A 27,702-nucleotide genomic window follows, 5' to 3' on the forward strand; every position below is an offset into this window, starting at 1 on the left:
GAAGAATCAATCCATGCTATGCATGAGGAAGGTCGATAGGAAATTCTGTATGGAACGACGGAATATTCCTCTGAGATGCTGCTGCTGCGTTAACTGCGATTACCCTTAACAAATCGCTCAGTGGTGCTGTGACGAATGCCCAATGCTGCGATGTATGCGATTGCTAGAAGGTACCTGATGATAGATTTGTATAGCGCTTGAAAGAAATACTCGATACTAGACCGCAAGCTCGGATTGCGAGTTTAAGGCAGGCATCCTGGTAGACTCCCTGCGATTGGCACAAATGCCGGTGAGATCATGCGGCAAAACATGTTCATGCATCAGACGAAGTGTGGAGATTTCACTTCGATCTGGTTGACGGAATCCTTCTGGTTCTGTTGGCTCCGGCTAGCGAGACATGATGTGACCGGTTATCAACATGACTGGGCGAAATACAGTCATGAGTTTGGCGTGGCGCTATATGGGGGGCACAGATTGTTGCAGGCATTTGGGTGTGGGGGTTATACTGAGAGTCGTGCTCTCGGTGTAGCTCTCGTAGAGTCCCCAGTACGCAGTGTAGCTCGATCCTCTCGGCTCGTTCGGCTCCCTTGCTCGCATGAGTTACTTCCGCCCGGCTGTATATCTCCTTCCCTTCCGGCACTTGTAAAACCATTAGAAGCAGTACCGATTGCCTGAGAGAGATGCAATGATGGGGAAAAGCGAAAACATGCTTGGATAGTATCATGGGTTAAGCAGATTTAGATGAATTTGTTTTAAGGGCTATTACGATGCTGCTGACGCGACATATTGCAATCCTGCTAGGGGAATCCCCATGCTGCTGGGGCTTATGCGGTTTGGCTAAAGGATGCCCGGTGCTGCTGCGATGTATGCGATTCCGTAAGAGAATGCCCAATGCTCCTTCGATGTATGCAATGATTTTGCTTCTCCTTCTCTCGCCAGTTGTTGTGGACCTGCTAGGATGAGGCATGAAATAGGCGTTATACTGTCGATCTGATGCCATTTCGATATAGTCGATACTTATTAGAATACGATACAGTGGCAATTCCCGGAACGATGTGCATGTAGTGGATAGGATACGACAGTGAGCGTCTGAGCGGGAGTAAGTGATAGGATGGATATAGCGCTACTTACCAGATATGACTATGTAACACCACTTGCCCGATCTGTTTGCTATGATGCCGCAAGTCAGGCCGCTTTGTATGGTGATTTGTAGTGGCTGGAGGGCTGGGTGCCCTGCTGTGATTGCTGGCCGGCCATGGCTGGAATGCGTGTCCTGCTGATTGCCGAATGATGTAGCCGGCAGTAGCTAGCGGGCTGTGTGTCCTGCGTGGATGCGTGATGCGGCCAGCGATGGCTAACAGGCTGTGTGTCCTTCTTGGGATGACCAATTTAGCCAACGCTGTCCTCTGAATTCCTTGTCCTCTGAGTTCACTTGGATGCCGGTGTATAACGTGAATGAGAACCATACGTGGAAACAACCTGCTCACGCGTCCATGCATTTGAGATGGAGGCTGTATAAAGGCTGATTGAGGTATGATCCTACGGACTCGCTAGATCGACGATGGCCTGGACATGATGTGCATTAGGTGCGCCTGGGAGGGGAGTGTAAGCCCTCGACCACCAGTTATGTCATTGCTTAGCGGCAGTTTAGGATTTCTAGGGATCTTTAGCGCCGATGATGGCTGAGGCACGAGTAGGAGGCGCCCTTTCTTTTAGTCTTCTCGCTTTTTAGTTTATTTTTCCTTCTTCTCTTTCCTGCTTCCCATCTTTTTTGTCTCACCTCTTTCTTTTTCTCTCTTCTTTCTTCTTCTTCTCTTCTCTCTTCTCTACATCGTCGTCGCTCTTGAGAAATTCTGAAGACTGGTTAACACGTGATATGACATTTGTGTTCCTGTTACTCACCCGGGGCAGGAGAGTTTCTGGTGGAGCATCTCGCAAGATGCAGATTATGTTGAAGCCGGAGTAGAGGGAGGACAGACTCTGTGAACCTCTGACGGTGACCCTTAGGAAGCCCCCCGATGGACACGACATGCGTATTGAGCTTGAGATGCGGTCAGCAGTGGCCAGCACTTTGCTTTGATGAGGCCACGTGATCCTGCTTGACAACTTTGTGGGCTGCACGGATATGGATAACTTTTGAGCATTTCATGAATGATCGTACCTTCGTCATCCCGATCTCCGTCATTGAACGTTTGTTAACAAAACGATAGGACGAGGATGCAGCATTAGAGGTAATCCTTCCTTTTTTTCTACACAGCAAAACTCTGGATATTGAATACTTACGTTACATATCATTAATGTGACACTTTTATCCAAGCGACACACCGTGAGTGCGTACGACCGCGAGTATGAACACAGAACGACACGAGAGCAGTAAGTAACGTTTCTCGAGAAAGCCAGCCAGGTAAATGAGCTCCTTTTGACCTGGCGACCAGAGGGATTAAATGTGATCCATCTGTGTGACTAGTAATCCTGATCCGGGACCGGCCTTGTAGATGCCTTTATAGTAGAGACATTTGGGGCTCGCAGTAATTATGGGATTTACGGTAATATTTTCCCGTCGAACGGGGAAATGCCAAGAGATTGTTTACGGTCTGGACGGCGGCTAAAACTACTGACCGCAGTCTGACCATATTTATATGATCGAGGAGAAGATCCTGGCGCGACGTGCAACTAAGAAAAGAGATCACATTACTCCTGTATTAGCTGGCTCCTTGTAAAATCAAGAATCACATTTTAAATTCTTCTCCTCACTTACAAAGCCTTGATTGGTGATGCACCATCATATCTTAAGGAGCTTGTAGTACCATATTGCCCCACTAGAGAGCTGTCCCACTAGTGCTTATAGCCCCTAGATGTGCTGCTATAGGCTTATAGGCTGCTGGGGGATGTTTTAGGATACACTGAGCACCTATCTCCTCTTCTCTCTCTCCTTATGAATGAATTTACATCTCTCCATTGCACCTTATTAACTCTGCTTCCTCCCCGGAGTCGTTGTGACTTCACGTCTCATAGGGTCCATTGGACCTTGAGGTGTCTGATGCCTGGTGAGCCGGCCTCCCGCGTTGGCCCTGCTAATGCGCCCCGCCCCCCCTCCTCTCTACCTCCTTCTGTTTCATGGATTGGAGTTCCATTCATACATTGTCATATTCATGTAATGTGTTTATGTAACTCTGTAACTCTGTTCATCTGATCACATGACATCTATTCATCTGTCCATCTCTGTTGCTCTCCTGAAGGTTTCTTCCCTTTTTTCCCTGTCAAAGATTATTTTTGGGGAGTTTTTCCTGATCCGATGTGAGGTCCTGGGACAGGGATGTCGTATGTGTACAGATTGTAAAGCCCTCTGAGGAAAATTTGTAATTTGTGATATTGAAAATAAACTGAATTTAATTTAATAAAAAATAAATGACATGTAATGTAATGAATTAAGTAGACAAGTAGGTAGGTAGACAGGTAGGTAGGAACTGTAGATAGGCATGTAGGTCCAATCATTTCACCTTGACAGTCCTGTGACAGCCACAGATACCACATTTATTTAAATTGGTTTTGTCGTCACATTTTATTCATTGATTGCTGCCGGTATGTAAAGTGAATTTAAATATATGTAACAAAATACTTTATACATTACGTACAATACATTGCCCACCCTAGCTTCAGATACAAGTACATGTTAAAGCACTGATATAGTATATTAGTAGTACTAATAATATATTATAATAAAACTAAAAGTCAAGCTAAAATGACTAGGGGCCAGAGAATAATTTATCAAGGCAAGGACAATGTTTCCTCAGCTAGAGGACAAAGTCAGTGCAAGTTACATCAGGTTGTATTCAGCTAAAACCACACCTCTACAAAGATGTTTATCAAGCTATACTACAAAACCTTTTCCCTCTAGTGATATCTGAAATTATTATAATGGTGTTAAACACAATTTTGCGTCATGATTTGATAGTGTCAGCGTCAGCATTATAACTTGAGTGAATGGCAACAAAAGGGACACAGACTCAGAAGTGAAATCCACTACTCACGCCTCAGGTTGCTGCAGGAGGATTTTCATTCCTTTGATCTGCTGGAAGTGGCAGGACATGTCTGTGGCCAACACCATCTCTACTACCAGTGCTCGCAGTTCTCTGAAAGAGTAAATTACAGTAAAATATATTAAAAAACATATTGAATGCATTGCCACAAACATTCATGTTCCCTTCAGAATTAAAAATACATATGAAGCTTGGAGAACGTTAAATCAGGAATACTGTATGAGATACATTGATCTTGTTGCTGACAGCAATTCAGTGCTAGATCGATATGCAACCCTCCTCCAAAAAACAGCCAAGGTAACTAGTATTTGCACAATATTTACACTATCATTTATTTTTTATTTTCTCTAAAATACCCATTTGTTACTCCCTGTTTCCCATAGTCTGAGTTTCTTCAGCAGTAGCTCCATTAAAGTATCAGAAGGAAGCACTAAGTATGTGAACTGTACAGATTCGTACAGCGGAATGATACTGTAAATTGTGGCTTGTATTGTTTAGTGTGTAACAATCCTCCCTCCTAATCAAACCTAAGGGGAAAAGTACAACACTATTTTAAGGGAATGGGCGGATCTGTTATTGAGTGTTGAGTCCCTGCCACCGGACTGCGTGATATGCTTGAAACTTCCAAGAACAGCAAATGTGAAACAGTCATAAAGAAACCAAACAGTCAGTTGCGAACACCATATGTTATTATTAAAGCAAACAATGCGGCATACGGTGCAACACACAAAACGAACATCCACCAAATAAACAATTAGCCCCCCCCGAAGTATAATTCCATCCCCGGCTCCCGACATTCCCGAAGTCTCTTAATGTCCTCAAAAGAATGACCAATGACAAATAAACCCCCCAAAAGCCGTCAAACAAAGGCCGTTTAGCTGGTGGGCCCAGTGTGCCGTATTCCGGTCCAGTCTTCTACTTGTAATCCACACGCTTGTCCAGATCCACAGCGAAGCAGTCGCCTGAATAACCCGCCGTCCTGTCCGTGTGCTCCTCCCAAAAAAACCTTGCTTCTCCCCCCCACCGTCACATTTTATACACGATGACAAATACAAATAATCATAAAAACAATAACACACGTTTACCCTTTACTGATGCTGTACACAGAGACACACATATGCGACCATTAAAAGTGTTACCATGCTAAATAAAGAGCAGGAGTTATTATTTTTAAATCACATATCATTGAATGTAAACAGCTGTGAAAACAATGCCATGTCAACCTCAGCTGTCTCCGCTTACCTCCAGTCATCTTTGGAGAGATTAGAAAGGATGTTCATGTCATCATCATGTTGTAGAAGGCGATATGCAGCACTGACGTGGTAGTTCTCCAGAACAGCTCGGTCATTGTACAACATGGCTGTGTCTGACCTGCAAATCCCACACAGCTACTTTAAAAAGGTTTTGGATTCAAATGGAAATAATAATAATCATCATCATGATAATAATAATAATAATAACAACCATCATAATGTATGAGGCAAAACAGCATTTTATTATTTACCCTTTTTGTGTCAATCTTTTCTAATCATGGAAGCTTGTTTTAAACTGTCCTTAATGTCCTTAGTAACTGCAGTGATTGAAAAGCACTGGTGTTGCTGGGTGGGAATTACCTGGTCTGAATATGGAAGTTATTGGTGGTCCCTGTATGTTCATAGTCATGGATGGCAGCTGCAAAAATGATAGCAAAGATCTCCAACTCAGTTAGCCAGTGCTGAGTGAGAGAGAGAGAGAGACAGACAGACGGGAATGTGAGGCTCGGGAGAAAAGGATACGATTCACAGGGAGAATAAAAAGATACTTTTCAGGCCTCTGTACCCCCGGCGGACGACGTGGGGTTTTTACTCTGACTCAATATCTGACTGAGATCTGTTTCTTGTGTCACTGACTACTAACCCTAACCCTACTAGGATGACCTCTTTTGACACTCTCTCTTTGGCTGTCCCAAATAGTTTAGAAGACTATTTACATTAGAGTGCAAACCTTCCAACTTCTCTCTCTCACAGCGAGCGATGTGTCCTCGTGTCAGTAATTGTCTCATTCCAAAAGTCAAAATGTATTAAAAAGAGAGATTTAATCGTATTAAAAAGAGAGATTTAATCGTATTAAAAAGAGAGATTTAATCGTATTAAAAAGAGAGATTTAATCGTATTAAAAATTCAATGTTACTTCAATGTGGCCATGGTTACTCGAGATGGAATCTCATTTAAATTGCAACGATTTAAATATATGATTTTGTCTTGCTTTACTTTACTGCTTCACTGAATGGACTTTTTTCTGTTGTTCTGTCTTTGCTGTAACACACAATGTACCCAATAAAAGTCACAACAAACCAAAGTCACTTAAACCCCCAGTTTATCATGCAGCCTTTCATTAATGTGTAGTCCGAGCTGAGACAACTCTGGCATCATCAATCAATTCTCATTTATATTGGGTTTTGAGTTATGAAAAGCTCTATGTGCTTAGTGACTTGTAAGATTCACTGACAAAATCGGCATTTTGCATTCAGCCAACCCAAGACTTACCACCATGCCAGTCTTGAGAAGCAGGTAATGGATGGTCTGTGTGACATCAGCAGCATGCATCAGGTTGTGATAAGGATTCTTGTGTTTACTGTAGCCCACCTCCAACGAATCCACGAATGATATGAGGGCAGAAATAGGGACCTTCCATAGAGGAAACACAACAATTAGGTACAATGACAAATACTGCAGTATAAATGAGAGCTAACCACGATCACATCCCCTTGAAGCATAACTCCAGGTTATTCTCGATTTTGTAGGACAAAACTATGCATTAAAACTCAAACTTGAATTTCCAAGCTCATTAAAAGGTGCGATACAACAACAGGTTTTCTTCTGAAAAAAGTACTCCACCTATTTAGCATTGCATATAACCAGAAGTGCACATAACTGTAATGCAGGTATGCATGCGGAATAAAAATGAGTAATGCGTAGCGTCAATTGTTTCAGAACACGCATTTGAGTACAATACAGCAAGGATGTGGATAATGCAGACCGAAATTGCAGTTCACTGAATTTTGGTAGCTGTTCTTTGATGAATTGAAACTTCCAAATTAATCAGCATCAAGATTTCAATCGTAAGAAGCAAAGTGTGATAGTATTTATTGTTGTAAGGCAGCTATCTATCTTGTGAATCCCAACAGCTAATGCTAATGTTAGCTAGTATTAGCATTGTATTTTGTAAAACTTACACTTTGCTAAGGTATACTTGGTAACTATAGCTTGATAACATTAGAACCTTGAAGTGCTGATGATGATCTTGATATCTTTTTTGTGTTATAGGTTAGGTTATTTTATTTGTACCCAGACTTGTTTCGCAATGGAACGTGAGGCATTCATCTCGACACACATTACAATCAACAAATACAACAAGCCAGACATGATGATAAAAGTACACAAAGCCACAAATCAGTGTACTGTTATAATTGTAATTTGTTCACCTGAATGATGGCTGCTGGAACAACGCTGTTTTTATACCGCTTTGTTCTACACCGTGGCACCAATGTGTTGATGAATACATTGGTGTTCATCAACACACAAGCTTCAGAATATGACGCTCTATGTTCCCGTCTGTGCTCAGTTTTGGTGTCACTGAAGGTGTCTCCTGGACGAAAGGGCTGTGTGTGTAAGACCCCACCCCTCCCCCCTCCCATCCTGTGTGGCACTGACTGTTGGATGTGTTGGGAGTGAGTAGGGGTTGGTGCACACAATCACATATCTGAAGTATCTGATGGAGGCAATGGGAGTTTGTTGGCATACCTTGAAACGATTGATCAAGTCATATCTGGTGAATAGGTCATAGAAGACAAATTTCAGAGCGTGGTCCCCACTGGCATCGTTCAGTGCAAACACATCAAAGGACCACGTGTCCACATGCTAGAACAGATAAATAGAAACAAGTTTCATTGGCACATGACCCACTATAAACCCGCTCATCTGTTAATTGCTACGGTTCCTTTTTTATTTAGAATTATCATAGGTATAAAAATACCCATTTTAATTTAGTCTAGATGTTTTCATACCAATGTAAAACTGTGAAAACATGAATGCAGTGTGGGTATTATTTTATTATTATTATTGTTGTTATCCTGCACCAAAAATCTATGGCTACGTGTGTGTGTGTGGGCCTCCTAATTATTGCTTTTTCAAGAATAAAACATATTTAAGACAGACATTTTCAGGGTTTTATAAAAGCAACAGATATAAATGGCACAATAGCTGAACGAATCAGATGACAGCTTCTATTAAATTGCGTTGGAAGATAGCCAATGTTGGCAGACCATGGACGTATTAAAGGAGTGGTTACCTCCTCAGTTTTAGCTCTTGCTCTGTATGCAGAAGTCAACAAGCGAGTTGCTGTGGTTTATTAACGGCATCCAGTAAATGGTGTTATTATATTAAAAGAAAAAGTATGGGTGCTGATATTCTATCATTTTATTCAAAGCTCTAGAGAAAGCACATCTGCAATGAGGCAGGGGTCATTTCATTGGCCAACACAATACCTGGCATCCTATTGGTTGAGAAAAATCAGAGCAGGGGAGAAATCCGTGGGCAAACGTTTAACAAGCACACAGAAGCAGCAGAGTGTGAGGAGAAGGGCTGAAGCTGGAGTGCAGGAAATCTGCTCAACATATCGGAGTGCAAGCATACAGTTGGAGCAGAACTCCAAACGCAAGCGGGGACTATTTGAGAGCGAGGACAGGGATAAGAGGCAGAGCATCAATCTGAAATCAGTGAGTCTGTGACAGCTGGAACTAGCCATAACAACAACCAAGCAAAGTGAAGTTCTGTTAAGGAACACCTTGATAAAGGAACTAAAGACACTTGTTAAGTTCACTTTATTGTTATTGCGTGCACTTATAGATTAAGTGCACGCATTCTAGGAATATTGAGTTACAGTAATAAAAGTGTTGACAGACTTTCCTGTCAGTTACTTTCCTGCAGTTGGAAGATGTTTCCAGATGTTTTCAGTAGAGCCCCTCACTATGGTGTTTATTCTAAGTTATGTTTAATAAGTTCTACCTACACTTAAGAGCAATTATGTCAAACCTATGTACAAAACACATTTTGAAAAAACATGAGTGCATTTTCATATCATAAATCAATCTATTACAAGCTTTCCACCATACACAAACAACCATACAAACACATTAATACCTTGAGCACAGCGATGACATCTTGGGGATAACTTAGACCGGCCATGTTGGAGCTCCGTCTGTACATCCTGTCACAGAGATAACACACACATAGACACATTCCACAACACGGTGTCAAAACAAGCTCACGCACACTGAATGCTACACTGACCAGTATGGTCAGAATTTCAACTTTTTTCTGATTTGTTCTTCATACTAAATATTTCTTATCCCTTTGAAAAGTTGCAGTGAGAAGTTTAGTAAAGGAAACCTCACTTCACGACAAAAACGTTAAGAAGGCAGCTGGCTCAAAGTAAATAACACAATATAAAAAGTGTGGTACCTGTTTAAAAAGCAGAAACATCAGAAGATATCGAGTACTACTCATCTATCTTTTTACTCGTTACATCTCCAGTCTGATCTGGAGCACACAACTGATGACTAACTACATAGTGTGTCTACATGAGGTAACGTGTGTGTGTGTGTGTGTGTGTCCGCAGCTGAGTTCTCTGACATCTCATCATATTTGAATATCTGTCCTTTATAAATTAATTAACTAATATATATATATATATATATATATATATATATATATATATATATATATATATATATATATATATATACGTTCTCACTCCCAACTTATGTAAGTATATATATATATATGTATTCCAAAACTGATCCAATCTTCTCAATCTTTATTAATAAATAATACAATTATTAATAACAGTTCAGAACATGAACGGTTCTTCAGACCTGTACTTTGTAGAGTTCATGTTGGAAGAAGAGCTGTTCACACAGATATGTGCTCCCAGAAAGGCTCATGGTCCGCTTGAACATCCTGGAAAGCTCAGGGAAGGTGGGGGCTTGTCTGCTTGTCCACTCACCTCCCTGAACTTGGCTTTGAGTTCAGAGTTGCACTGCAGGTCCATGAGCTCCGTTTGAAGCACAGGATGGCATCTTGCACATGGAAGGAGAAGGTCAGCAAACATCTGAAAAGGTTCTCTGTATGTTTTGAAGTCCTCAAAGCTGTGATCAAATTCCTCCTGAAGCATACATCAGCATACTTCTCACCACTGAATGTTGTGGCCGCATCAACGAGTGCCTTGCATGATGGGAAATGGTAGAGGTTTGTCTGAGAGAGCTGGGCTTTCCATAAGACAAGTTTTGTGGAGAATGCTCTGACGTTGTCATAGGCAGCACTGACAAGCTGCCCCTGGCCTTGTAACTTCTTGTTCAGAACATTCAGCTCCTGTGTGATGTCAACAAGAAAAGCTAAGTCCATGAGCCATTTGGGATCACTTAGCACAGGAACGGCCATCCCATCCTTCTCCATGAAGGCTTTCACTTCTGCTCTCAACTCAAAAAACCTCTTCAAGACGTTTCCTCTGCTGAAGTAGAGAACATCCTCATATGCTGACTCTATTTCCTCCAAAAAGGCGCGGAACTGCCGGTGCTTTAAGTCCCTGGATCTGATATGGTTGATGCATTTCACAACGACAGACATCACATTGTCAAACTTCAGGCATTTGCTACAAAGAACCTGCTGGTGGATAATGCCGTGCAGAGCAATGGCCTCCACACCCTCCTCTTGCAGTTTACTTTGAACAAGTGCCACCAGTCCATTTCTCCTCCCTCTCATTGATGGCGCTCCGTCGGTTGTTATTCCAGCAAACCTTTTCAATGGTAATCCGGCATCCACAATGGCATCACACAGCCGGCGGAATATCTCCAGAGCGGTGGTCTGGCCATGCATCACTTCAAAAATTGTCGTCAACACCACGGACATACGTTGCGAGCTGCGCAGTGTCAGTGATGTCTGTGCTCTCATCAAGAGCGACTGAATATGCATGGAAATGTTTGGCTTTCTCACGCAGCTGATCGTATATGTTACCTGACAGGTCAGACATGCGCTCTGCCACTGTGTTGGCTGAAAGGCTGATGTTGCTAAACTGACCGTTCTTTTCCAGACAAACTATACTAATAGCCTAACATTGATGAACTCGCCTTCTTTGAATGGTTTTCCCACCCTAGCAATCATCTTACTCACCACGTAGCTAGCTTTCGACTGCCGCATCACTCTCTTTGCTTGCTTTCTTGAAAAAATGTTGTTGCCTCAGTAGACATGTTTTAAGATTGACGACCCGGTCCTCTCTCTCATCTCCCTGGTATTGTGCATACTCCTCAGCATGTCTAGTTGAGTAATGACGTCTGATGTTGTATTCCTTGTGCACCGCAATTTTCTCTCTGCATATAAGACACGTCGGGGTTCCCCTGTGCTCAACAAAAAAATATTCAGTCTCTCACTTTTCCTGAAATTGTCTGTGTTCGTCGCCAACCTTTCTCTTCACGGCAGGTTTTGAGAAAGACATGACTGGGGGGTGACAGGATATATTTTCCTTCCACTTGGTGTCGCTCCGGAATCACTTTCTCTTGCGTCATTCGCTTCATTCGCGCCTTAGAGGGGGCGTGGCTAATCTCCGTGGAAACATTTATAATTCCCACCATCCACCAGGGAAGAAATAACCACTATTTCTGCTTTATACTTGTTGTGGAAATCCCACAAACGTCAGAACATTAAACACCCTCATGTCTGGGTTCATAACCGTAGGCACACACAGCTCGGTGAATTTCAGAGACTATGTCTGGATAACTGTCCGCTTCCAGCGCTACTAGAGTTGCAGCAGCCATTTGATTCACCAACGGCACGACGTCAGTGATGAGGGGCGGAGCATCTAAACGCTGTTGCCTTTCGCAACTCAGCGTTGGGCGAAAATCTGCATAATTCGCATATGTGCATTGACTTTGCATGGGATCTACTTGCGCCAAATATAAAACGCCCGGGGCAACGACTCGGCAAAAAGGTGCGTGCGACAAAAACGTGTGGGCTGCACTAACACAACTTTGATGTCAATTAGGGGGCCACACAATATCGCCGCGAGTTTGAGACCCATGCCGTAGACAGATGACATTCACTGCATTGCGCAAAAAACAAACAAATAAACATTTTGGAATCTATTAAAATTGTTTAACTAGTTGTGATTGGCTATGGGTATATATTTTACGACCTCTAACCTTTGCCTCAAAACAATGCAAGCATGATGATAGAGAAATGTGCCTGTTGATTGTATCGGTCCCGCCCAGTCTCACCCCAGCAACATTTTAATTGAGTGATTTGTGTACATAGACACGTCAAACAAATACAGGACTTTCAACCACGAGACTGGTGACCAATACCAGGTGACCCAAATTGTTGTTGTTAAGTGACAGGATTAAAAATGGAAGGTTCACGTGCTACAGGAATCACTAGATGACTATTTCACAAACTGTCATGAGGCTGTGTGCGCCCCCACATGCTCTCTATGAAGTTGTGTCGTGCCATGTAGAGCAGACTTCAGTGTTTGACAAATATTACCAAAGTTATTGATAAAAAAATATTAACAACAGCATTAATTGTGCAAACGGGGGACATCGTAAAACATCGTAAATAAGTAGAACGTGTGTGGGATTCCCCAGTTTCACTGCTGGCACTGACCATTAGCTGTGACAAACATGGCAAGTGTAGTTTGCCATGTTTGTCACAACGCCCTGTTCAACCATTCTTCTTACTGGTTGGTGATGCTAATGCAGTTTTTTTTTTATTGCATTTCACTAGTGATAGCTGTGGTGGTAGGGGCGTGGTTGGGCTTAGCAGCAGAGGGAAGTGGGGAGAAAGTAGATCAGGGAACAGTGCCGGGAAGAAGCCTTATTGGCCTAAGCTGGAAGTAAATATGTATCCCGGATATAAGCGGCAGGAGAGACGAAGGCGCGAGGGCAAGACCGGAGTCACCGTCTGCAAGGTGGTCGGAGAGAGCTGAAGACAGAGTCAGCCGGGTGAACCGACAGTAAATACAAAACATTGTGAACCTGAATACTGAGCCTGCTTGTGGCATTATGCAAGTGGAAACTCACGGGGCTAACCGGAGCGTGTTACAATGACAAACTGAATTTGATCTTGAAAGACTAGATGGAACCCTATCATATATTTTTAAAAAACATTTTCTTTACTAACTTAAATTCTTAGCATATCAATAAATAATTACACAGTAGGAAAATGGGAAACCTTCAAACATTCATGTATAAAAGATCATGACTAAATCATTAGAAAGGGGCTACAATCCCAGATGACTTTTACATCAAGTAGACCAAACTAGCCAAACCTCTCCACAAAGATGCCAGCCTGTACTGCATGGACGATGCTGCGGAAACGTGGCTTGTCTTCGTTACGGCGCAACATCAGAACCCTCTGCCGGGTAAAAGTGGAAGCCAGCCAGTCCCGAACCTCTGACGGCACAGAGTCTGACCGGATGTCACCCAGCTCGTCCTCTGGATCCAACAGGCGCCTTCAGTGAGAGACACAATCACAAAAAAGTCAAAATTATCATCTTACTTAGCATTGTTTATTTATCACACTTTCTGTCCACAGCTGTTGATTGATGATTCAACTTTAGTAGCAAAGTAGATCCTCACTATTCAATGAGTACACAAATAAATTCAAAATAGATACAATTAATTAGTTCATTTGTGGAACATGGTTTGTAATGGGTCAAATGTTCAACACTGTGCCACAAAAAAACAAATATAGAAAGGCAAAACACCAAGCTTGATCTGGGGTTGGCTTTCACGTGCTGGCCAGCACTCAAACGCTAACCGTGGTCAGGGCTTCCAGTGTAGATTAACCAGGGAGGAGGATCCAACTTTCAGTTTTGTGTGTAAAAACTGCAACTGCCAAATACTATAACCAATAGTAATATCAAGGATGACCTGTGAAAGCGTTTAATATATTGGATGCCTGGTAGAGCCTTCAGAAGAATTCAGCCAACGACTTCTCTTGTTCTGGTAGATTTATTCTCTGATCACAAGCAAGTACAAGCGCTCGCTGCGATTGCAATCACAGGGAGTCCCTCCGACAACACACAGGTTGAGAGGAAAATAACTCCTTTTCACAAGCAAAGTTTGGCCCTTTAATACACAGATTTCGTCACAGGTTTGCATCGCATCGTCCTAACCTCTGATTGGCGCTCAACTGTCGAGGAGGAGGAGAATTCCAAGACTTCCATCTCCTCACCTCTTCTCACAGGACTGGGCCGTGCAACGGTCCCAGTCTCCCTCCCTCATGTAAAAGTACAGATGTGTGAGTGTTGTGGTACGAGGCGCGTATCTATACTTGAGAAGCAGACAACAGAATATTTCCCAGGGACTTTTCCCAGACACAAATTACAGCTGCTACGTGTTGTTATTCTGAACTTGAGTAACCTGACAATAACATATGCATGGAACAATATGTAAGAATTATATTATCAGCTGCAACTTCCTGATGTTAAACTCAGACAAAAGTTATTTTACTGGGCCCTGAACACCTCAGAAATCAATTATCTAATGAAATAGTTTCTGTAGATGGCATTGCCCTGGCATCCAGCACCACTGTAAAGAATCTCGGCGTTATCTTTGATCGGGACTTGTCCTTTAACTCCCATGTGAAGCAAATCTCAAGGACTGCATCTTGTCTCAAAAAGATGCAGAAAAACTAATTCACGCATTTGTTACTTCCAGACTAGATTACTGCAACTCCTTATTATCAGGCTGCTCTAATAAGTCTCTTAAATCCCTCCAGTTGATCCAGAATGCTGCAGCTCGTGTACTCACAAAAACTAAGAAAAGAGATCACATGACTCCTGTATTAGCTGCTCTGCACTGGCTCCCTGTAAAATCAAGAATCACATTTAAAATTCTTCTCCTCACCTACAAATCCTTGATTGGTGATGCACCATCATATCTTAAGCAGCTTGTAGTACCATATTGCCCCACTAGAGAGCTGCGCTCACTAAATGCGGGGCTACTCGTGGTTCCTAGAGTCCTAAAAAGTAGGATGGGAGCAAGAGCCTTCAGTTATCAAGCTCCTCTTTTATGGAACCAGCTTCCACTTTCAGTCCGGGAGGCAGACACAGTCACCTAATTTAAGAGTATACTTAAGACTTTCCTCTTTAATAGTGCTTATAGTTAGGGCTGAATCAGGTTTGCCCTGGTCCAGCCCCTAGATATGCTGCTATAGGCTTATAGGCTGCTGAGGGACGTTTTAGGATACACTGAGCCTCTCTCCTCTTCTCTCTTTCTGGGAAAATTCACGTCTATTTATTGCATATTACTAATTCTACTTCTTCCCCGGAGTCTTTGTGCCTTCTCGCCTCACAGGGTCCATTGGACCTGGCTGTGTCTGGAGCCGATCCTGGCTCTTGGGTCCTGCCCCCTGACTCCTTGCACCTGCTTGCCTCCTACCCCTGGCCTGGCCCCTCCCTGATTGGCCCTGCCTCTTTATGCCTCAAGGCCCTGACCTCCTGCCTCATTGGCCCTGCCGATGCCCCTCCTCCATACCACCTTCTGTTCCATGGATCGTGGTTATCTGGATTGTGGTCCATGCCTAGTACTCATTATTCATAATTTCTGTCATATTCATTGAATGTGTTGTAACTCTGTAACGCTGTTCATTCTGTACACATGACATCTATTGCTTTCCGTCCATCCAGTTTTTTCAGATCCGATGTGAGGTCCTGGGACAGGGATGTCGTATGTGTAAAGATTGTAAAGCCCTCTGAAGCAAATTTATAATTTGTGATTATGGGCTATACAAAATAAACTGAATTGAATATTACCATCATCCATCCATCCATTTTCAATAACGCTTATCCTCATTAGGGTCGCGGGGGCGCTGGAGCCTATCCCAGCTGACATAGGGCGAAGGCAGGGGACACCCTGGACAGGCCGCCAGTACATCGAGGTCACATGTAGGGACATACAACCATTCACTCTCACATTCACACCTAAGGGCAATTTAGAGATCAATTAACCTGCAGCATGTCTTTGGACTGTGGGAGGAAGCCGGAGAGCCCGGAGAGAACCCACACTGCCACGGGGAGAACATGCAAACTCCACACAGAAGGACCGCTCCGACCGGGAATTGAACCGCGGCCCTCTTGCTGTGAGGCGACAGTGCTAGCCACTACACCACCGTGCAGCCTACATTACCATCATCATTTAAGTTAATTTTTTATTCTTTTAGATCTAAGTGCAGCTTCTTACACCGCCATTTTAATCGATCGCCTCAAAACCTGGGTTGGCATCAAGGACGCTGCATTTCGTTGGTTTTATTCTTACCTTTCAGAAAGAACCTGACTCGGTCACCATATATAATTACTCGTCTTCTACAAATCACCTTACCTTCGGTGTACCACAAGGTTCAATTTTATTCTCCATCTACATACTTCCACTCGGCCAAATTCTCCAACAACACAATGCATCTTTTCATTGCTATGCAGACGACACACTGATATACCTTCCGCTGAGACCTGGTGGCCCAGAGAGCCTGGCTGCTGTCATAGATTGTCTCTCTGACGTTAACTGTTGGTAGGCACAACGTTTTCTTCAGCTCAATAACTCAAAATCAGAAGTCATGCTTTTCAGTTCCCCAAACACTAACACCAGTCTGATTGAGAGTGAACTTCGTCCCCTGTCTGCTCATGTAAAGCATTTTGCAAGAAACTTGGGAGTAATGTTTGACTCACATCTTAACTATTCAGTCATGCTTTCTTCAATTAAGAACCATCTCCAGAATTAAACCCATACTGTCACACTCTGACCTGGAAAAAATGCTAATTTTCTCTTTCTGGCATAAACCAAAAGTACATGTCCCGCTTATCTCCCAAACTAGTTCAGAATGCAGCAGCTAGGTTTCTTACTGGTTTTACCAGACAACATCACATTACTCCAGTCCTGGCCTCTCTCCACTGGCTCCCTGTTCGTTTGTGAACTGATTTTAAGATTTTACTGATCACTTTTAAAGCCCGCCTGGGTCTGGCCCCAAGCTACATTGTTGAAATATTAGCCCCATATGAGCCAGCTCGCAGCCTGAGATCCTTTGGTGGGAATTGCTTTTACGTGATGTCGCCCTTTTATGTCTTTTTATGCAGTTTGTTTGTTCCTCTAATTTTGTTTCATTTATTTATTTGTTTTCCATTCCTTTAGCTCTTTTTGTTGTTTGTGTTAGTTTTGTTGTGTTCATTGCTTTTATGGCATGGCCTTTTTTGCCTTTTGATTTCTTAAATGTTTATCTGTATTGACGTTATGTATGTCTTTGCTTCTCTGTAGAGCACTTTGTAGCACAATAATAACTTTATTTATATAGCACCTTTAACAACAGAGGACTTCATCTATTCTTTAATTGAATGTAAATTTGAAGAACAAGTGGCTTATAATATTCATGAATTACAGATTATAAAATTACACAATGAGATAAAAAATTGGAATACAAAAAATGGCTCATTGTTATTCATCAGCATTAATAATCCAACATTATAAGAGTACATCAATATTATACTATAATGTTCTGAAAAGAATACTTTGGGTACTTTATGCATGTATAATTATTCTGGGCTTTGGTCCAATCCGAATACTTCTTCCACCACTGCTCAAAAGTCTACGTAATAAACAATCATGACAAGCCTAACCAGACTTAGAGAACAGAATTTTTTTAAACCCTTTTTTGTCCGGCACAGTACATGTTGAAGGATGATAATAAAAGCAGCACTGAGCTGAAATTTCCTTGCCTGGTTTCTTCAATGTATAGTGATTCTAGGACTGAGGCGGCGTGCTCCAGGTTTTTCTTCAGGTCCACCACAGATGCCTCCCCCCTCTCCAGCTGCTTTACAAGACAGCGCAACCTGCAACACATAGCGTCACACCAGTATCAGCATCATCACTTCATTTGAACAATCTCAAATGCTTGATTTCGAGCATTTTGCAAGATTACATGATCTCTTTAACCTTTAGTCCATATTGTAAATATCTTGAAGCCTCATCTTATAATACCACTCATTATAATGTGTTGGACCATTACATATACTGATGAAAACACTGTCCTGTCTTTATTTCAAAGAATGAGATAGATGCTAGGAGCCACAGTTGTTAACCTTTACAAATTATTACAAAGGGTGCTTTAAAATGGAACTAATTCCTCTGGAAAGTCTTTAAAAATAAATATCCTGAGGCCACTTCCCACACATAATTTGGGATTGATTAACACAAACTTAATAAGATAATATGTACACCTTGAGAGAAAATCAGTGTCAGTGTATGTTGGCAATGTCACAGTTAATTTGACCTTCATTTTACCCATCCTAAGCATTTTTAAAAGCAGTTGGCTGCTGTGTAGCATCCTGGGAGCAGGGCCTGCTCAAGGACAGTTGGACATGCAAACTGTAGGAGCAAGGGAACAAAACCCCAACATAGTTGTTGTAGGATGAACACTTTACACCATCAGCCACATCCGACTTTGGTCCCAACTGAAAATTCTCCACAATTGGATAGAACACCATGGTTCAGACATCCATTGTTTGTAGAGGATGAGTTCCAATGACTTTAACCTTGTCACCTGAAAATCCAATAGTCAATGTTATGTCATTGTTGAAATGTAAATGTTAGCATGCTAATTTGCTAATGGTTAACATGGTAAACAACCACATGTTAGTACTAGCATTACGCATAAAGCACTGCTGTGCTCCACAGAGCTGCTCGCATGGCGGTAGCTCTATTGTTTCAGAGGGCGTAAAACTGTGAAGAATTTAGAACACAAAGAGGTTGACCAGCTGAACGGCATAATCCAAAATGCATTATAATGAAGCAAAGCTTGAGTCTCCTGTAAACAATTTGATTCGGTTGCAAAATATTCACCGAAATGTAGATTTTAATTTTCTTCTTTCTTTTTCAAATGTAATAAACCTTAAGTAAATGTACAGCGGACCACTCTCTCCAACAGATTGATTTAGCTCCGCTGTCAAAATGACAGATACAGGAGAACATTCCTGACCACTGTAATAACACTTGTACATTCAATTCAGTTCAATTCAGTTTATTTTGTATAGCCCAATATCACAAATTACAAATTTGCCTCAGAGGGCTTTACAATCTGTACACATACGACATCCCTGTCCCAGGACCTCACATCGGATCAGGAAAAACTCCCCAAAAATAACCTTTCACAGGGAAAAAAGGGAAGAACCCTTCAGGAGAGCAACAGAGGAGGATCCCTCTCCCCGGATGGACGGATGCAATAGATGTCATGTGTACAGAATGAACAGCATTACAAAGTTACATAAACACATTACATGAATATGACAATGTGTGAATGGAACTCCAATCCATGAAACAGAAGGAGGTAGAGAGGAGGGGGCGGGGCATCAGCAGGGCCAACGCGGGAGGCAGGAGGCATCAGACACCTCCAGGTCCAATGGACCCTATGAGACGTGAAGTCACAACGACTCCGGGGAGGAAGCAGAGTTAATAAGGTGCAATGGAGAGATGTAAATTCATCCATAAGGAGAGAGAGAAGAGGAGATAGGTGCTCAGTGTATCCTAAAACATCCCCCAGCAGCCTATAAGCCTATAGCAGCATATCTAGGGGCTGGACCAGGGCAAACCTGATTCAGCCCTAACTATAAGCACTATTAAAGAGGAAAGTCTTAAGTCTATTCTTGAATGAGGTGACTGTGTCTGCCTCCTGGACTGAAAGTGGAAGCTGGTTCCATAAAAGAGGAGCTTGATAACTAAAGGCTCTTGCTCCCATCCTACTTTTTAGGACTCTAGGAACCACAAGTAGCCCCGCATTTAGTGAGCGCAGCTCTCTAGTCGGGCAATATGGTACTACAAGCTCCTTAAGATATGATGGAGCATCACCAATCAAGGCTTTGTAGGTGAGGAGAAGAATTTTAAATGTGATTCTTGATTTTACAGGGAGCCAGTGCAGAGCAGCTAATACAGGAGTCATGTGATCTCTTTTCTTAGTTTTTGTGAGTACATGAGCTGCAGCATTCTGGATCAACTAAAGGGACTTAAGAGACTTATTAGAGCAGCCTGATAATAAGGAGTTGCAGTAATCTAGTCTGTAAGTAACAAATGCGTGAACCAGCTTTTCTGCATCTTTTTGAACCAAGATGTGCCTGATTTTTGAAATGTTACGTAGATGAAAAAATTAGATTTGCTTCACATGGGAGTTAAAGGACAAGTCTCGGTCAAAGATAACGCCGAGATTCTTTACAGTGGTGTTGGATGCCAGGGCAATGCCATCTACAGAAACCACATCACCAGATAATTGATCTCTGAGGTGTTCAGGGCCCAGTAGAATAACTTCAGTTTTGTCTGAGTTTAACATCAGGAAGTTGCAGGTCATCCATGTTTTTATGTCTTTAAGACATTCTTGAATTTTAGCAAGCTGGTTGGTCTCCTCTGGTTTGATCGATAGATATAATTGAGTATCATCTGCATAGCAGTGAAAGTTGATGGAGTGTTTCCTGATAATGTTGCCCAAAGGAAGCATATATAAGGTAAATAAAATTGGTCCAAGCACAGAACCTTGTGGAACTCCGTGATTAACGTTGGTGGTCATTGAGGCTTCATCGTTTACAAATACAAATTGAGATCGATCTGATAAATAGGATTTAAACCAACTTAGTGCGGTACCTGAAATGCCAATCGACTGATCCAGTCTCTGTAATAGGATGTCATGATCAATGGTGTCGAACGCAGCACTAAGGTCTAATAATACCAGTATGGAGATGAGTCCTTTATCTGATGCGATTAGGAGGTCACCAGTGCTGTTTTTTAAATCCTGACTGAAACTCCTCAAATTATGATGCAGAAAGTCACACAACTGATTTGCAACATACAGAAACAACAAATCTGTCACTCAACTTTACCACCATTACACTGTTGTTTATTTGTTTGGTCACATCTTTGCACTATTTTTTTGTTAGTTAATTAAATATTATTATATTAGAATTTTTTTTAGATATTTTCAATTTTTTTATTAATGCTTTGCTTGTGTGTATAAATACTGCTGTAGTCAAACAATTTCCTTTTGCAGGATTAAACAAATATAACTATCTATCTGAACAACACCATCTGTTCAGCAACAGCACCAAGCAAAGCTCCTCTTTCACGTGTGTGTTACTGTGTCTGTGTGACCTGATAGCAGTCTTCTCCATGGCGTCGGGGGCATCAGGGATCGGCAGCTCATCCGCCAGGACCTCTTCGGCACTTCGCGGGTCAATCAGAATTCCTTTGTCTTCAGTGATGCCAATGCCAGCTGTGACGGCGGTGCATAGTGCATTCTGGGATCGTGAGCCTGAAGAATTTTCATAAAAAACCTTTGCTTGCAATTACATGCGTGTACAACATTAATGCTTCCATTTAAGCAACCACAAAAGCAATAGACTAAAGCTGCTCTTATTCAGCCACAAGTCAGAGAATAAGGTCAGAGAATGAGATCCGTCAACTACGATGGAGGATTAGGGCCACTATTGAAACAAAAATACAAATCTGAGACTCTGAGAATCAACAGATAACATTGCGAAAAGCAAGTTATTTCAAGAATTAAGTCATACTAAAATAGGTAAGTTTTTGTAGCCTACAGTTATTTGACTGTTTGGACTGCAGTGCGCCATCTTTCCTCTGACCGCTGGCTCTGTGTACCCCCTTGATTTGAAAGAGACAGATTCATGCCTGATCAGAAGTAAATGTGCCCCTCATATCTAGACTAAATCAATGGCCTTCAACCACACACCACATCATATCTATGACACACGTCACAATAACAACTTGAAATAGAAAAAGGGTGAACTTTGGTAAACTTACGTGCCAAGCGGGCCAGTGGTTGCCGGTTATTCTCCCCGGCCTCATTGGCAACTGAAAAGAGAAGAATTAATAATGATTTTATTTTACGCCTGAAAAAGCCATGGTTCAGTACAACTTCTCTTGTCTGATCAGACATCTTCTCAGGACTTTCTAGAGTTACAGACTGTGTTTGTCTGATATACTGCACCTGTTACTGTGGGGTAACCTTCACCTTTATTATTCTCACTCGTACACTCAGTTTAGTAACCTTATATTAATTCCCAGGATACCTCTACCCAATTCAACCTTTAATCACAAACAGTACACAATCAAAAGGGATGTGTTCACTTTATTTATATAGCACCTTTAAAAACAGGGTTTACAAAGTGCTCTACATAGAAGCAAGGCAAAACATAACATCAATACAAGTAAACATTTCAGAAAATACAGGAGGCAAAAGAGACCATGCCATACAGGCAATGAACACAATAATGGAATAGAAAAATACAAATACAAAAAAGCAGAACAGACAAACTAAAATAGGGGAACCAAAGAACTGCATAAAAGGACGACATCACTTAAAAGCAGTTCTATAAAAATGGGTTTTAAGAAGTGATTTAAAAGAAGTTACTGATTCTGCTAGTCTTATCCCCTCAGGTAGGTCGTTCCAAAGTCGAGGGGCTCTGATGGCAAAAGCACGGTCACCCTTTGATTTAAGCCTTGGAACGGCCAGAAGGGCCTTGAAGGGCCCCACCGGAGGATTCATAGGATTCATAAAATAGATTTAAGAAGTTGAAAATGTTCCTCGATTTGGGTCTCAGCTTGTCATTCAGGGGTCATGGTGGGTCCCAGCCAGACCAGTTGAGAAACACTGCCAAAGACCAGTGGAGAACCACTTCCCAAGACCAGTTGAGAACCATTGCCCCGGACCAGTGGAGCAAGAGCGTAGGTTTGCATATGGTCCATAGGGGCTAGTCACGACCAAAGTTTTGGGAAAGACACAATTGTCCCCACCAATATTTTGTTAATTCGAAAAGATAATTGTGCACAATATATTTGCAAACTCATTCGTATTATTATCTATATTATGTTTGTCGCCCAGAAGAGTGAAAAATACATTTCCACGTTTTCCAATCCGCCCTCGAGCCTGCGAGACACGATGCTGTCATGTAAGTTAATTGGCTGAAGTCAGAAACACTCCAGTGCAGATGTAGTGCAGGTTGAGGAAGCAGCAGCTGGACCACCAGTGCTCCAGGTGAGGTCTTGCTCATGGCATGTTGTTAAGAATTACCATTTTACCATACATTAGCAAGGAAACTGAAGGACGTTTGGGGAATCTGACCTCATGTCAGCACTTTTGGATTGTGAATTATGTGATGTATAAAAAAAAACAAGGCTGTTCCATAAAACCTGAACCTATTACCTAAATATTCTAAATTGCTTTCAACATAAATACATATACTACTCATATGGTCTACATTTATTCATTAAGGCATTATTTTGAAATGCATTCAGGAAACTCAGAAATCAGGATGAGGAAACAGCAGCTGGACCACCAGGGCTTCAGGTGAGGTCTTACATTGATTCTGTGTTGAGGTGTATTATCATGGCTGACAGGGTAAACATTGTCTACCTGTTTTAAGTGAATTATTATTATGTTAAAACATGCATGTGCACACTAGGCTAAGTTCTTTTTGCTCTTTAGGGAACAGTCAGTTTGAGTGACAGTGACCGTCATGAAGTGAGTGTAGCAGTGTCCTGGACCTGGGGAGTGAACCATACAGCCTGACCTTAAATACATCAGAGTCCAGCAACTTCAGCACAAGAAGTTACAGTTTCAGGCAAAGTGGTATAGTCAATATATGTGGCTGCATTATAGCCCTACATTGAAAAAGGTACTTTGTTTTGAGTGTGTCAAAGCATAACCATCAAAAAGAATGAACCAGCCTTCGGCTATAATTGAGTATCGTCTGCATAGCAATGAAAGTTTATGCAGTGTTTCCTGATAATATTGCCCAAAGGAAGCATATATAAGGTAAATAAAATTGGTCCAAGCACAGAACCTTGTGGAACTTCGTGATTAACGTTGGTGGTCATTGAGGCTTCATCGTTTACAAATACAAATTGAGATCGATCTGATAAATAGGATTTAAACCAACTTAGTGCGGTACCTGAAATGCAAACCGATTGATCCAGTCTCTGTAATAGGATGTCATGATCAATGGTGTCGAACGCAGCACTAAGGTCTAATAATACCAGTACAGAGATGAGTCCTTTATCAGCACTAAGGTCTAATAATACCAGTACGGAGATGAGTCCTTTATCTGATGCAATTAAGAGGTCATTTGTAATGTTTACCAGTGCTGTCTCTGTGCTGTAGTGTTTTCTAAATCCTGACTGAAACTCCTCAAATAAACTATTCTGATGTAGGAAGTCGCACAACTGATTTGCGACTACTTTTTCAAGGAATGGAAGGGAAGGTTAGAGATCGGTCTGTAGTTAGCCAACACCTCTGGATTAAGAGTGGGTTTTTTCAGGAGAGGTTTAATTACAGCTACTTTGAAGGAATGTGGTACATGGCCTGTTAGCAAAGACACATTAATAATATCCAATTATATATGCATAATACTGTTTTGTATTTAAACTAAGGTTTTATTACTGTAATTATGTTTAAATCAGTTCCAAGTTACACAAATGTTAAGATATTTTAATAAAGTTTGCCTGTTCAACATAATATCAACTACATTTTTTTTTATAATGGGGGGGTGAGCTGGAGTCAAACCTAAGCCCTTGCAGTGGAGAATCACTGCCCCAGACAAGTTGAGAACCACTGGTCCAGACCACATCTGTCACACATGTTCTTAGCAGCTCACTATTTGTTGGACCAGTTATGTCCTTCTCAACTGTGACGAAAAAGCTTTGAACAAAGTTAATGTAATAACTTTACCATTACCTCATAACTTTTGAGTTTATACTCCCGGAGTGTACACCGTTAGTCAAAAGTTTCTACACCAGATGTCTAACTGACAGTGCTGTAGCTAAATTTAAAGAAGTGATTCCTTCTGCATTTGATTCAATACCACGTCTCAATGTGACGGAGGACTCCTGTGCTAACTTTTGTCCGTCCCAGATTGATCATCTTGTTGATAGTGCTATAGGCTCACTGAGAATGACACTAGACTCGATAGCCCCACTGAAGAAAAAGACGGTGAGGCAAAGGAGGTTTGCTCCCTGGTAGAACCCTCAGACCCGCGACCTAAAGCAAACATCACAATAGCTCGAAAGCATATGGCGTTCCACCAATCTGGAAGAATCACGCTTAGTTTGGCGAGATAGTCTTAAAACATATAAAAAGGCTCTCTGCAATGCCAGAGCAGCCTATGGGGCCACTGTGGGTCAGTGGTTAGCAGTTCCGTCTTTCAATCAGGGGGTTGGCGGTTTAATCCCAGCCCTAGTTGATGTGTCCTTGAGCAAGACACTTAACCCTGAATTCTTCCATGTAGCTATCTCTACAGTGTATGAATGTAACATGATTGTAAATCGTTTTGGATAAAAGCGTCAGCTAAATGACATGTAATGTAATGTATTACTCATCAGTAATAGAGAAAAATAAGAACAACCCCAGGGTTCTCTTTAGCACTGTAGCCAGGCTGACAGAGAGTCACAGCTCTGTGGAGCCGTGTATTCCTATAGACCTCAGTAGTAATGACTTCATGAACTTCTTCAATGAAAAGATTTTAACTATTAGAGGCAAGATTGATGATCTCTTGCCCTCAACTACTGCCGATCTGTCATCAAGAGGAGTGGCCTTGGAAACGGCTGTATGCCCTGGTGTATATTTGGATAGCTTTTCTCCCATTAACCTAGACCAATTGTCTTCAACGGTTTCTACTTCTTAACCATCTACCTGTCTCTTGGACCCCATCCCAACGAGGCTGCTTAAAGACGTGTTGCCTTTAATTGGCACCTCTCTGCTGGATATTGTTAATGTGTCTTTGCTAACAGGCCATGTACCACATTCCTTCAAAGTAGCTGTAATTAAACCTCTCCTGAAAAAGCCCACTCTTAATCCAGAGGTGTTGGCTAACTACAGACCAATCTCTAACCTTCCCTTCCTCTCTAAGATCCTTGAGAAAGTAGTCGCAAATCAGAATAGTTTATTTGAGGAGTTTCAGTCAGGATTTAGAAAACACCACAGCACAGAGACAGCACTGGTAAACATTACAAATGACCTCTTAATTGCATCAGATAAAGGACTCATCTCTGTACTGGTATTATTAGACCTTAGTGCTGATAAAGGACTCATCTCTGTACTGATATTATTAGACCTTAGTGCTGCGTTCGACACCATTGATCATGACATCCTATTACAGAGACTGGATCAATCGGTTTGCATTTCAGGTACCGCACTAAGTTGGTTTAAATCTTACTTATCTGATAGATCTCAATTTGTATTTGTAAACGATGAAGCCTCAATGAGTTCCACAAGGTCCACACTTTTATTTACTTTTTGGGCAACATTATCAGGAAACACTCCATACACTTTCATTGTTATGCAGATGATACTCAATTATATCTATTGATCAAACCAGAAGAGACCAACCAGCTCACTTAACTTCAAGCATGTCTTAAAGATATAAAAACATGGATGACCTACAACTTCCTGATGTTAAACTCAGACAATTCTGAAGTTATTTTACTCGGCCCTGAACACCTCAGAGATCAATTAGCTGGTTCACGCGTTTGTTACTTCTAGACTGGATTACTGCAACTCCTTATTATCAGGCTGCTCTAATAAGTCTCTTAAGTCCCTCCAGTTAATCCCAAATGCTGCAGCTTGTGTACTCACAAAAACTAAGAGATCACATTACTCCTGTATTAGCTGCTCTGCACTGGCTCCCTGTAAAATCAAGAATCACATTTAAAATTCTCCTCCTCACCTACAAAGCCTTGATTGGTGATGCACCATCATATCTTAAGGAGCTTGTAGTACCATATTGCCCCACTAGAGAGCTGCGCTCACTAAATGCGGGGCTCCTTGTGGTTCCTAGAGTCCTAAAAAGTAGGATGGGAGCCAGAGCCTTCAGTTATCAAGCTCCTCTTTTATGGAACTTGCAGTCCGGGAGGTAGACACAGCCCCCTAATTTAAGAACAGACTTAAGACTTTCCTCTTTAATAGTGCTTATAGTTAGGGCTGAATCAGGTTTGCCCTGGTCCAGCCCCTAGATATGCTGCTATAGGCTTATAGGCTGCTGGGGGATGTTTTAGGATACACTGAGCTCCTATCTCCTCTTCTCTCTCTACTTATGGATGAATTTACATCTCTCCATTGCACCTTATTAACTCTGCTTCCTCCCCGGAGTCTTTGTGACTTCACGTCTCAGAGGGTCCATTGGACCTGGAGGTGTCTGATGCCTGGTGAGCCGGCCTCCTGCGTTGGTCCTGCATTGGTCCTGCTTGTCGCTCCCCCCCCCCTTCTCTCTACCTCCTTTCATGGATTGTGGAGGTCCATTCATACATTGTCACATTCATTGAATGTGTTTATGTAACTCTGTAACTCTGTTCAATACACAACAGTAATAAAAAGTTAACAATGGATAAAAAAAGAAGCTCATATATATATAGTCATTTATTTCACATATTGCACACAGATAAATTGCACATAAGGGCATTAATTAATTTGCACATTTACGGTTTCATTTATTCATATAACATTAATACATCACATATCCATGACAGTACGAATACTGCTAACCCAGGTTAAACTATCTATGTGCACAAGTTTGGGTGGACTACAGCCATCCC

General features: G+C 41.9%; 1 protein-coding gene across 1 annotated transcript in view; it reads right to left on the reverse strand.

Annotated features, from left to right (window-relative positions):
• LOC117739009 (calcium/calmodulin-dependent 3',5'-cyclic nucleotide phosphodiesterase 1C-like) overlaps nucleotides 1–27,702 on the reverse strand; it is a 53,979-nt gene that overhangs the window by 20,149 nt on the left and 6,128 nt on the right. Inside the window, exons 2-11 of the mRNA XM_034545251.1 lie at nucleotides 21,919–21,969; nucleotides 21,250–21,409; nucleotides 17,838–17,951; nucleotides 13,398–13,580; nucleotides 9,221–9,287; nucleotides 7,823–7,939; nucleotides 6,566–6,706; nucleotides 5,654–5,754; nucleotides 5,283–5,411; nucleotides 4,032–4,133 (exon numbers count right to left, since the gene is read on the reverse strand). Of these exons, the coding sequence (XP_034401142.1) occupies nucleotides 4,032–4,133; nucleotides 5,283–5,411; nucleotides 5,654–5,754; nucleotides 6,566–6,706; nucleotides 7,823–7,939; nucleotides 9,221–9,287; nucleotides 13,398–13,580; nucleotides 17,838–17,951; nucleotides 21,250–21,409; nucleotides 21,919–21,969 (1,165 nt within the window). The remainder of the gene's footprint in view (nucleotides 1–4,031; nucleotides 4,134–5,282; nucleotides 5,412–5,653; nucleotides 5,755–6,565; nucleotides 6,707–7,822; nucleotides 7,940–9,220; nucleotides 9,288–13,397; nucleotides 13,581–17,837; nucleotides 17,952–21,249; nucleotides 21,410–21,918; nucleotides 21,970–27,702) is intronic.

The sequence above is a fragment of the Cyclopterus lumpus genome, chromosome 11, assembly GCF_009769545.1.
Source record: "Cyclopterus lumpus isolate fCycLum1 chromosome 11, fCycLum1.pri, whole genome shotgun sequence".
NCBI lineage: Eukaryota > Metazoa > Chordata > Actinopteri > Perciformes > Cyclopteridae > Cyclopterus > Cyclopterus lumpus.